At 36.7% G+C, this 13245-nt stretch overlaps 1 protein-coding gene across 1 annotated transcript in view; it reads left to right on the plus strand.

Annotated features, from left to right (window-relative positions):
* Positions 1-13044, plus strand: part of LOC122938038 (NFX1-type zinc finger-containing protein 1-like) — a 231841-nt gene extending 218797 nt beyond the window's left edge. The window contains 1 exon segment of the mRNA XM_044293307.1: positions 10622-13044. Coding sequence (XP_044149242.1) covers positions 10622-12190 — 1569 coding nt within the window. The 3' untranslated portion in view covers positions 12191-13044.
* Positions 13045-13245: the final 201 nt, after the last annotated feature.

Raw genomic sequence — 13245 nt, forward strand, 5'->3', positions numbered from 1 at the left:
GAAAAGAGTAATGGTGATGGTATAGGGCATCTTCTGTAAGAGTGTGTCTTGGTGGGAATAATTATATCAAAAACATAGAATATAAAATGTGGAATAAAAAACATAACCTCAAGACACCCAAATAGACACTACCTCCCCTGCCAGGATCGCTCGTAGTGTGACATGAAAGAACACGGCAATATCCAAGATGTACTTTAGGTGGCTTCCTTTAATAAAATCTCGGGTGGGCTCAACGCTTTTCAGGGGCTTCAAAGTGCCCCCTTTTTCAGGAGCAGTCAAGTTTAAAATAACAGAACAAAAATGCTATTTTGATATAATTGTTCGCGCTAAGATACACCCTTACAGAAGATGCCCTATACCATCACCATTACTCTTTTCAGATTGGTTTAAATTTCCAGTACTTTCTTTACCCTCCTATTTACTTATCATACCCATTCTGAGATTGTTTTCTCGTCACGTATTGTACTTCATGACAGTGGTAAATTTGAGTCAAAATATTTCATTTTTATTTATAAAAAAAATACCAAATTTACAAAAAACTTGGAAAAATTTGAAATTTTAAACATTTTAATTTCTCTGCTTTTAAAACTTATAGGGATACCTCCTAAAATAGTTATTTTCTTTACATTTCCCATTTGTCTACTTCATGTTTGTATCATTTTGTAAACTACATTTTCTTTTTTGGGGACGTTAGAAGGCTTAGAAGTTTAGAAGCAAATCTTGAAATTTTTTAGAAAATTTCCAAAACCCACTTTTTAAGGACCAGTTCAGGTCTGAAGTCACTTTGTGAGGCTTACACAATAGAAACCACCCATAAATGGCTCCATTTTAAAAACTAAACCCCTCAAGGTATTCAAACTGATTTTACAAACTTTGTTAACCCTTTAGGTGTTCCACCAGAATTAAAGGAAAATGTAGATCAAATTTCAGAATGTCACTTTTTATGTGTCCATTTTATTCCATTTTTTACAGTAACAAAGCAAGGATTAACAGCCAAACAAAACTCAATATTTATTGCCCTTATTCTGTAGTTTACCGAAACACTCCATATGTGGTCGTAAACTGCTGTACGGGCACACGGCAGGGCGCAGAAGGAAAGGAGCATCATATGTTTTTTGGAGGGCAGATTTCACTGGGATCATTTTAAGTTGCCATGTCACATTCGAAGACCCCCTGATGCACCCCTAGAGTAGAAATTCCCCCCAAAAAAACATTTTGGAAACTACGGGATATGTTGGCAGTTTTGTTGGTACTATTTTAGGATACCTATGATTTTTGGTTGCTCTATATTACACTTTTTGTGAGGCAAGGTAACAAAAAATAGCTGTTTTGGCACTGTTTTTATTTTTTGTGTTTTACGATGTACATCTGACAGGTTAGATCATGTGTTTATAGACCAGGTTGGTATGGACGCGACAATACCAAATATGACTATTTTGGTTGTTTGTTTCAGTTTTACATAATAAAGAATGTTTTTAAAAAAATAAATAAATTTTATGTCATGTCTCTATATTCTGAAAGCCATAGTTTATTTTTTGGGCGACTGTTTTATGTAGGTGCTCATTTTTTTCGGTATTAGATAATGGTTTGATTGGTACTATTTTAGGGTGCATATGACATTTTAAACACTTTTTATATTATATTTTTTACTGAGTTCACCTGAGGGGTTAGGTCACGTGATACTTGTATACATCAGGTTCTTACAGATGCGGCGATACCTAGTATGTATACTTTTTTAAATTTAAGTTTAACACAATAACAGCATTTTTTTAAACAAAAAAATCATGTTTTAGTGTCTCCATATTCTGAGAGCCATAGTTTTTTTTTTTTTTTAGGGGATTGTCCTAGGTAAGGTCTCATAGATTGGTATGATTTTGGTGTGTGTATGACTTTTTGATCGCTTGCTATTACAATTTTTGTGATTGAATAATTGAACAATGTAAGAATGTACAGGGAAACAGCCCAAAGGTAACAAAACATGGCTTTTTTTTATACCTTTTTTTATTTTTTACGGTGTTCACCTGAGGGGTTAGGTCATGTGGTATTTTTATAGAACAAGTTGTTACTGACGGGGCGATACCTAATATGTCAACTTTTTTTTTTACATTTACAGCAATAAAACCATTTTTTGAAGCAAAAAAAAAACATGTTTTAGTGTCTCCATAGTCTGAGAGCCATAGTTTATTTTTTATTTTTTGAGCGATTGTCTTAGAGAGGGGCTTATTTTTTGCTGGATGAGGTGACAATTAGATTGGTACTATTTTGTGGGGCATACGCATTTTTGATCGCTTGGTGTTGCACTTTTAGTGATGTAAGGTTACAAAAAAATTTTTTTTTTTTGCATTTTTTTTTTACGGTGTTTACCTGAGGGGTTAGGTCATGTGATATTTTTTATAGAACTGGTAGTTACGGATGCGGTGATACCAAATATGTCTGTTTTTCAATTTTATTTTATTTTTACAATTTTATGTGTTTTATTTTGAGAAAGGGGTATTTTTTAAACTTAATTTTTTACTATGGAAAACATTTTTTTTTACTTTTTTTTTACTTTTTATTTTTGTCCATACTCTTTGGCGGCCGGAGCGCTCCATGTACTGCTCATCATTCTTTTCACTTCTACCCCTGGCGGCATAGTGCCTGACGAAGGCCTAATAAGGGTGAAAACGTTTGCACATGCACATGTATATTGCCGTGAAATAAAACAAATTCACAGAAAAAGACAAACATCTATTTTGCTGTGATTTTTGCATACTTATACTTCTGTATTGTAATGCATTGGCTGTAAGTGTATTATACTGAGTAATACACTTACAGTTTCCTGCCTGTGAGATCCAGGGGGCTGGATCTCACAAGCTCACGGAAGGTAGCCACGATGCCTAAGGAAGGCATTGGGCTGCCTTCCCTGCCATCGGGTCCCCGTCACAACAGGGACCCAATGGTCACCCTGGACCCAGCAGGATACCACACGTGCTGCAGTCAGTACTGACAATGGCCGTGCAGGGGTTAATGCGCCGGCATCTGTGTTTTCACTGATGCCGGCGCATATAGCAGGGGTCCGGCTATCAATGACTGCCGGACCCCTGCCGCTGATCAGGCGGACGAGGCACCTGCACCCACCCGATCAGCCCGCCGTACACGTATGGCGCTGGTCCTCAAGTCACATCCACCAGCAGCACTTAAGGGGTTAATGTGTTTCCTCTCACAATGCAGTAGAGTTTGTATAGCTTGATTGTTTGATCACTCTCCTGATACAAATACACTGTAGCTTACAGATCTTCTGTAACATGGGGCACTGCAGGCTCTTTGGAGAAGTGGTCCTATCAGAAGCTGACTATGGTCCTCATGGCTTCCTTACTCCCCATGCTTGACAACACTCTCCCTTCTAAGGGTACTTTCACACTAGCATTTTTTTTTTCCCGGCATAGAGTTCCATCCTAGGGGCTCTATACCGAAAAAGAACTGATCAGTTGTATCCCCATGCATTCTGAATGGAGAGCAATCCGTTGAGGATGCATCAGGATGTCTTCACTTCAGTCTTTTTGACTGATCAGGATTGAGATAATACTGCAGCATGCTACAGTTTCATCTCCAGCGACAAAAATTATCTTTCAGCAAGAGACTGGGTGGGAGACAATGTGAAGGAACTGGATCCACTGTCGGCAACCCAATCTACTATCGCCTGTACTTGTTCAGGCCTCACCATTCGTAGCGCACCATTAGGCCACACCAAATACCGCTGCAGGTTTTGTCACCTACTTGCACGTACAAGTGAAGGGGTTTCACTTGTGCGTGTAGCTGGCACAGATCGACCACGTCCTCTCCCTGCAGCAGGAGCTCCACCAGCAGCACCACGACCTGGGCCACGTCCCTTATTTTACGCTCTCCTCACATTTTTCAAATTTAGGATCTTGCCCTAAATGGGTATTTAATCAATAGTAGAATTGAACCACAGTATGTAAAGGGTGTATCTCACACGGCCTGAACCAGACTAGGCCTGAATTCAAGATTTTTTTTTGCCCAAAATGGCTGTATTTCAAATGCCTGAATCAAACCCCTGTATGTAAAGGGTGTGTCTCACACGACCTGAACCAGTGTAGGCCTGAATTCAATATTGGTGCACCAAATGGCTGTATTTTAAATGCCTGAATCAAACCCCTGTATGTAGAGGGAGTATCTCACAGGGCTGAACCAGTGTAGGCCTAAATTAAATATTTCTTTGCACACAATGGATGTATTTTAAATGCCTGAATCAAACCCCTGTATGTAGAGGGTGTATCTCACACTGTCTGAACCAGTGTAGGCCTGAATGAAATATTTCTTTGCACAAAATGGCTGTATTTCAAATGGCTGTATTTCAAATGCCTGATTCAAACCCCTGTATGTAGAGGGAGTATCTCACAGGGCATGAACCAGTGTAGCTCTAAATTAAATATTTCTTTGCACAAAATAGCTGTATTTCAAATGGCTGTATTTCAAAAGCCTGACTCAAACCCCTGTATGTAGGGGGGGGTATCTCACAGGGCCTGAACCAGTGTAGGCCTAAATTTAATATGTCTTTGCATAAAAATGGCTGTATTTCAAATGGCTATATTTCAAATGCCTGAATCAAACCCCTGTATGTAGAGGGGGTATCTCACAGGGCATGAACCAGTATATCTGTAAATTAAATATTTCTTTGCACAAAATGGTGGTATTTCAAATGCCTGAATCAAACCCCTGTATGTAGAGGGGGTATCTTACAGGGCCTGAACCAGTGTAGGCCTAAATTAAATATTTATTTGCCCAAAATGGCTGTATTTTAAATGCCTGAATCAATCCCCTGTATGTAGAGGGGGTATCTAACACTGTCCGAACCACTGTAGGCCTGAATGAAATATTTATTTGCACAAAATGGCTGTATTTCAAATGGCTGTATTTTAAATGCCTGAATCAATCCCCTGTATGTAGAGGGGGTATCTAACACTGTCTGAACCACTGTAGGCCTGAATGAAATATTTCTTTGCACAAAATGGATGTATTTCAAATGGCTGTATTTCAAATGCCTGATTCAAACCCCTGTATGTAGAGGGAGTATCTCACAGGACATGAACCAGTGTAGTCCTAAATTAAATATTTATTTGCCCAAAATGGATGTATTTCAAATGGCTGTATTTCAAGTGCCTTACTCAAACCCCTGTAAAAGCGTCCGCTGTTGCCACCTACAGGGCATTGCAAAGTATAGTACAGCCATCAGCCCCACTGGATCTTCAAGATCCAAGAGGGACTTGCAAAAAAAAAAAAAAAAGTAAAAATAAATAAATAAAAATGTAAAATAAAATAAATAAATTGCCTTTTCCTATAAAAAACGACTGTCTCTATAAAAAAAACTGTGCAAAAAAAAGCCATTTTAGTCACCTTACATCACAAAAAGTGCAACAGCAAGCGATCAAAAAGGTGCATATCAAAGAAAATGGTACCAATAAAACCGTCACCTCACCCTGCAAAAAATGAGACCCTACATAAGAAAATCGCTCAAAAAAAAAAAAAACTATAGTTCTTAGAACATTGAGACACTAAAACATAATTTTTTTATTTCAAATATGCTATTATTGTGTTAAAGTGAAATAACTAAAAAAAGTGTACATATTAGGTATCGCTGCATCTGTAATAACCTGCTCAATAAAAATATCACATGACCTAACCACTCAGATGAACACCGTAAAAAATAAAAATAAAAAGGTGCCAAAAAAGCAATTTTTGAGGGACTTGCAAAAAAAAATAAAGTAAAAATAAATAAATAAAAATGTAAAATAAAATAAATAAATTGCCTTTTCCTATAAAAAACGACTGTCTCTATAAAAAAAACTGTGCAAAAAAAAGCCATTTTAGTCACCTTACATCACAAAAAATGCAACAGCAAGCGATCAAAAAGGGTTATGACCCCAAAAATAGTACCAATCAAACCGTCACCTCATTCCGCAAAAAATGATACCCTATTTAAGACAATCGCCCTAAAAATAAAAAAAGCTATGGCTCTCAGACTATGGAGACACTAAAACATTATTTTTTTGGTTTCAGAAATGCTATTATTGTGTAAAACTTAAATAAATAAAAAAAAGTATACATATTAGGTATTGCCACGTCCGTAATGATCTGCTCTATAAAACTGTCACATGACCCAACCCCTCAGATAAATGCTGTAAAAATAAATAAATAAAAACTGTTTCAAAACAGCCAATTTTTTGGTCACCTTGCCCCATAAAGTGAAAAATGAATGATCAAAAAATACTATGTACCCAAAAATGGTACCAATACAAACCTCAACTCTTTCTGCAAAAAACGAGCCCCTGCACAAGACGATCGGCAGAAAAATTAAAAACATATGGCGTTTAGAAAATGGACACACAAAAACATAATAAGCATTTTTGAAAAATAAATTATTATGTAAAACTGAAACAAACAAACAAATAAAGTAGACATATTTGATATCATTGCGTCTGTAACAACCTGCTCTATAAAAATAGCACATAATCTACCCTGTCAGATGAATCTTGTAAAAAAAAAAAAAAAAAAAACGGTGCCAAAACAGCCATTTTTTGGTTAGCTTGCCTTACAAAAAAACTTAATATAGAGCAATTAAAAATCATATGTACCCCAAAATAGTACCAATAAACTGGCACCTTATCCCTTAGTTTTTAAAATAGGGTCACTTTTGGGGAATTTCTACTGTATGGGTGCATCAGGGGGGCTTTAAATGAGACAAGGCATCTAAAACCAGTCCAGAAAAATCTGCCTTCCAAAAACCATACAGCGTTCCTTTCCTTCTGTGCTCTGCTGTGCGCCCTTACATCAGTTTACGACCACATGTGGGGTGTTTCTGTAAACCGCAGAATCAGGGTAATAAATATTTAGTTTTGTCTGGCTGTTAACCCTCAATGTGTTAAAGAAAAAAATTTAATAAAATGGAAAATCTGCCAAAAAAGTGAAATTTTGATATGTCATCTCCATTTTGCTTTAATTCTTGTGGGACACCTAATGGGTTAACAAAGTTAGTAAAATCAGTTTTGAGTAACTTGTGGGGTGTAGTTTCTACAATGGGGTCATTTATGGGGGGTTTCCACTTTGTAAGCCCCACAAAGTGACTTTAGTCCTGAACTGGTCCTTAAAAAGTGGGTTTTGGAAATTTTCTTTAAAATTTTAAGAATTGCTTCTAAACTTCTAAGCCTTTTAACATCCTAAAAAAATAAAATGACATTTCCAAAATGATGCCAACATAAAGTTGACATATAGGAAATGTTAAGTAATAAATATTTTATTAGGTATGACTTTCTGTTTTAGAAGCAGAGAAATAGACATTTTGAAAATTGTGAATTTTTCAAAATGTTTGGTAAATTTGGGATTTTTTTAATAAATAAAGGTGAAATATATAGACTCAAATGTTTGACTTTCATGAAGTACAATATGTTACGAGAAAACAATCTCAGAATGGCTTGGATAAATAAAAGTGTTCCAAAGCTATTACAACATAAAGTGACGCATGTGAGATTTGTAAATTTTGACCTGGACACTGGGGCATCAATGACCCTTGGTCATGAAAGGGTTAAATTGCACACTGACTATTACAGATGTTGTAGATTGCCCAAAAAGTTTTTTGTTTTTTTTGTAACAGAATATGAAAACATCAAGGGTTAACAGCCAAACAAAACTCAATATCTGTTACCCTGATTCTGCAGTTTACAGAAACATCCCACATGTGGTGGTAAACTGATGTAAGGGCACACGTCAGGGCGCAGAAGAAAAGGAGCGCTTTTGGAAGGCAGATTTTGCTGGACTGGTTTTTAGACACCATATGCCACTTGAAGCCCCCCTGATGCACCCCTACAGTAGAAACTCCCAAAAAGTGACCCCATTTTGGAAACTAGGAGTTTTATTGGTAATAATTTGGGGTACATGTGATTTTTGATTGCTCTATATAGTGTTTTTGTGAGGCAAGGTAACAAAAAGGGGACCCCAAGAAGAGAGTGTCTATATCTAAAACATAAATTTTATTGATAATGAAATAAAACACACCACTGTGATGGAAAACTCAAAAATGTACAGGGTCCAAGCCTGGTACCCCAACAATACTGGTAGACAAAGAGGCGGGTGCTCTGTGTAGATAGGTAGAATGAAACTAGCCCCCTTCACATTAGGGTGTACTAGGGCACAGAGCTCCACCATTTTTATTTGACCCTGTCCACTACCGTCATCCTCCATTGGACTTGCACCTAATGTCCGTTGTGATTTGCCCTCCTCAGACTTTCCAGGACCCAGTGTATCCGTTGGTCTGGTAAGACTGCTCACACCTTTCACTGGGTGGAGCAGGATTTCTCTTTATCTACCAGTATTGTTGAGGTACCAGGCTTGGACCTGTACGTTTTTAGAGTTTTGCATCACAGTGGTGTGTTTTATTTCATTATCAATCAAAAGTTATGTTTAGATATAGATACTCTCCCCTTGGGGTCCCCTTTTTGCTTGGGGGATTCAGCCTACACATTTTAGAGCTCCCGCTTTGTTAATTAGTTTTGAGGCAAGGTAACAAAAAAATGGCTGTTCTGGCACAGTTTTTTTTTTTTTTTTTTTTTTTTTACAGTGTTTATCTAACAGGTTAGATAATGTGATATTTTTATAGAGCAGGTTGTTACGGATGCGACAATATCAAATATGTCTACTTTTTTGTTTGTTTCAGTTTTAAATAATAAAACATTTTTGAAAAAATGTTTTTGTGTCTCCATACTGTCTCTTAACTGTTCTGCCCAAGCTGGGCTCAGGCAGAAAGTGGAGGATGAGGGCTGCTTCAGCTGCTGATATCTCATGACTGGTAGCAGCTAGAAGCATGGTCTTGTATGAAATCTTGGAATGTCAGCTTTCAAACAAGACAAAAATGACAGCTTAAGTCCAAGCAACAGAGGAGATATCCCTGTTAGAAATCGAGTCTGGAGTAATCATGGGTAAAACCTGCTTTTACTTTCACTTTCAGCTGCATTCACTGCATCCCGATTTCTAGCAGTGATATCTTCCTATGTACTGAAGATATTGCTGTCGTTCTGGTATTGTCTGAAAGCTTGGAATGCCAGCTTTCAAACAATACATATATCTGGCTGGTACCAAACTAGAGATATGAGCAGATAAAGCAGCCCCTCCTCCCACATAATAAAATTATGTTATTTTTTCCACACAGTGAATGCTGTTAAAATAAAATAACAAGTTATTTAGTATACTATATATACCTCAAAATGGTTCCTAAGAAAACTACAACTAATCCCGCAAAATAAAACAAATTAAGAAGAAAATATTAAAAAGTTATCAGTTCTAGAACACAAAGGGGGAAAATATTATTGGTCCTTAAGGCTAAAATTAATGATGTCACTAGGGGGTTAAAAATGCAATACTGTCTCCTGAGTTGTGCGCGAAAAAGATTTATTGCAGACATACATTAAAATCTACAATAAAAACGTGACATTTTTGGGAGGATTTTTCCAATTTTAACGGGACTGTTAGGAGGTTAAAGGGGTTTTACAGGAGTTTTATATTGATGACCTATCCTCAGGATTAGTCTGCAATATCTGATTGAAGGGGGTCCATGCGAGCACTGCTTCCTCTTCATTACACTGCCTGTCACCTCCCTTGCAGCAGCAGCATAGTGTAATTATAGCTTTATTCAATTGAATGGCGAGAGTGCTTATAAATGCACTCCACTTCCAAGATGACAGGCAGTGTAATGAAGAGGAAGCAGTACTTACATGGAGCTCCACCTCCTCTTCCATCAGCTGATTGGCAGGGATACTGGGTTTTAGACCCCTGCAGATCTGAGATTGATGACCTATCTTGAGGTCATCAATATAAAACCCCTGCATAACCCTTTTAACAACCAGACCTGTTGGTTACTTAATTGTTTGTGGATTGAACTGTATGAGGGCTTGTTTTTTAGAGAATGAGTTGCATTTTCAATGGAACCATTTTTAGAGGACATTATTAATTAGCTCGATTTTATTGGATTTTTTTAGGGAGAGAATACAAAAACATAACAAAAGAAAGAAAACTTCCATTTGTTATGCCGATTTGTTTGCTACCAATAGTACATGCACACGTTGTTCCATCCATGCTAAGAAACATCAGCATATTGTGATCTAGAGAACCTTAATACTTTCAGCCTATACTGTTCTAATCTACCTAATTACATTCTGATATAGGTACCGTAAGTATGTATTTCATACATACTTGCTTATATCGCTTTACTCCTAAACAAGGGAAGGGAGGACTCCTTCTCCGCAGTCAGTTGAAAGAAGCTACATACACATATTGTTTGTATGTATAGTTGCATTTTATTGAGCCAGCAGAGACTGCACACCCCTAAGGCCGTCCATGTCTCTCAGTCTCGCTGCAGCTCACTCCTCCTCCCTCCACTCTCTATAGAATTCGTTGGGCAGCTGTGATTAGCACAGAATTCAGGGTCAAAATTAGGAGAAGGAAAAGAGCTGTTTATATATATTTAAAAGTTTCTTACATTTGCCTGTACTCCTGTTTATGATTTATGAAAAGTTGTGTGAAAAGTTTTTGACTATTTCCCATCATCTACCAATTCTTTTTAAATCTTACATAGGGTGTTTGCCAAAATCTCTTTTTTGTCGACCACAACCATCTTGAGGACCACATCAGTGAAGGCAAGAGTCATCAGAATGTCCATGAGGCCACTTTTGTGAAGTCATTATGCCTCTATTTTATACATCAAGGCTACTCTCCATCAAACATAACAATACTCACTACTTATTCTGGACAGCTGCACTGTTTACAGAATATGATGCCCAAAGCTCAATTTGACGGAGTCAGGGTATGTGTGGTTGATAAATATCAAGGAGAGGAAAATGAAATTATCATCCTCTCGCTAGTAAGGAGTAACCTAGAAGGCAATGTTGGTTTTCTTAAAATACCAAACCGGGTATGTGTTGCATTATCAAGAGCCAAGAAAGGCTTATTTTGCATAGGGAACATGCAGATGCTTTCAAAAGTTCCCATCTGGAAAAAAATCTGTGATGCGTTAAAAGAAAATGAACAAATTGGGAAAGAGCTAAAGGTACAATGTGTTATTCATCCAAACACCACAACTTATTTGTCAACTTTTAAAGATTTTGATAATGTTCCAGAAGGTGGCTGTATGATACCTTGTGACTATCGTCTAGATTGCGGGCATGTCTGTGCCCTTCGGTGCCACCCTTATGATCCTAAACATGTGGAAATTAACTGTGTAAAGCCATGTCTCAAGATTCCCTGTATAAAAGGTCACAAGTGTAAGAAAATGTGTTTTGAGCCGTGTGGAGACTGTCAGGAGTTGGTGCCAAAAAAGATTCCTATATGTGGTCATATTCAAGATTTACCATGTTCAAAGGTACCTGTTAAATCAGATTGTAAAAACCCTTGCACCAAAACCTTTTCTTGTGGCCATTCCTGTAGAAGTTCATGTGGTACTGTTTGCCCCACACAGTGTACTACAGATGTCTCTATTACTCTAATATGTGGTCACATATTCGATATTGCATGCTTTTTGAAATCTAGTATTTTTGTAAAAATTGAATGTTCAGATGATAATTTATATGTTGGACCATGCAATATATGCCTTGGAATTAGAATAGAAAAAACACTGTATTCTCGTCTCCTAAGCGAAACAGAAACCCACTGTCTGCATGATACGAGCAGATATTGTACATATGAAGGTTCCAGCATTTTCAAGAGAGTCATATGTGATCTTCACAAAGAAGAAAAAACAGTAGTTAATCAATGGCAGTCTGAGTTGCAGAATTTTGTTCAAAACAATGAAGCTATATTTGCTCAGGTATATAATGCTAGTCAAATGATTGAAGAAATCAAACGTATGCAAAAGACAATATCACAGATGATACTCACAAGTGAAAAAATAAAACTTTTATTCAAAATTGCTGCTTGTGAAAGCAAACGAAAAGATCTCCATTTGAATGTATCACAGCAAGAAGTGTCCACATTTACATGTAATGATTACAAGAATTATCAGATTATAAAGGAGTACATAAAGCTTAAAAACTTGGAGGAGGCAGCAAGAATCAATGAACTGGAAGATGATACTGATGTCATTTCTAGATTAACCAATGAAAGAAATATTCTTTCCATGAGCATTCTGCGATCTAGCTGGTATCATTAAAGGAATGCATTATCAGAAAATGTTTTTTTATACTAAACACATTTTTAAAGAATTTTTGGTGATGTTATGTTTCAATTTCCATGTCACCATCCATGTTTTAAAAAAAATCCTGCAGTTTTCATAGTGTGAAAATAAGCATAATAACAGGGGCCACCTATTGGTCTGTTCAGATCACTTTTCAATAGTCATCTTGTTACCACAGGCAGGATTAGAATGACAGATATCACCTAGATAGATACAGTAGATAAATAGAACAAAAACATTTTTGGCTACAGAGGAATACATCTATTACTTTTTCATATCCCTGGAGTGCTGTGATCCCTTCTACATGCCACTATTATAGATAGATAAATAGATAGATAGATCCACCATTCACAATAGGTTATGGTCACAGCTTATCTGCTCCTTCCTTATAAAATGACCTCTGTACAGGTTACATGCTTAGTACACTCTCCCATAGAAGTCAATGAGTCTCTTCCATTCTATTGTGTTTTTGGCCTCTGGTGGCTGTTGTAAAGCACATCTCTGAATGTTATTAAGAGCTCGGCAAGATGTCCTTAAAATAATGTTCAGGATCTAGAATAAAAACATTTACAATAAAAAAATAAAAACATTAGAAAAAAGATGTATTGTGTGTCACAATCTGGTTTTAACTTGGAAAAAAATATATATATTGGTGACATATTCCCTTCAACATAGCTCTAGATCAACAATTCATCTCCAATAATCTAGTACATACAGGTGAAACTCGAAAAATTAGAATATTGTGCAAAGTTCATTTATTTCAGTGATGCAACTTAAAAGGTGAAACTAACATATGTGAAAGACTCGTTACATGCAAAGTGAGATATTTCAAGCCTTTATTTGTTATAATTTGGATGATTATGGCTTATATCTTATGAAACCCCAAAGTCACAATCTCAGGTCCCCTTTGCTCAGGGGATATGAATTAATTAGCTGACTAGAGTGTGACACTTTGAGCCTAGAATATTGAACCTTTTCACAAAATTCAAATTTTAAGCTGCATTAATGCAATTCTTTTTACCTTTGGACGA

The sequence above is a fragment of the Bufo gargarizans genome, chromosome 5 (genome assembly GCF_014858855.1).
Source record: "Bufo gargarizans isolate SCDJY-AF-19 chromosome 5, ASM1485885v1, whole genome shotgun sequence".
NCBI lineage: Eukaryota > Metazoa > Chordata > Amphibia > Anura > Bufonidae > Bufo > Bufo gargarizans.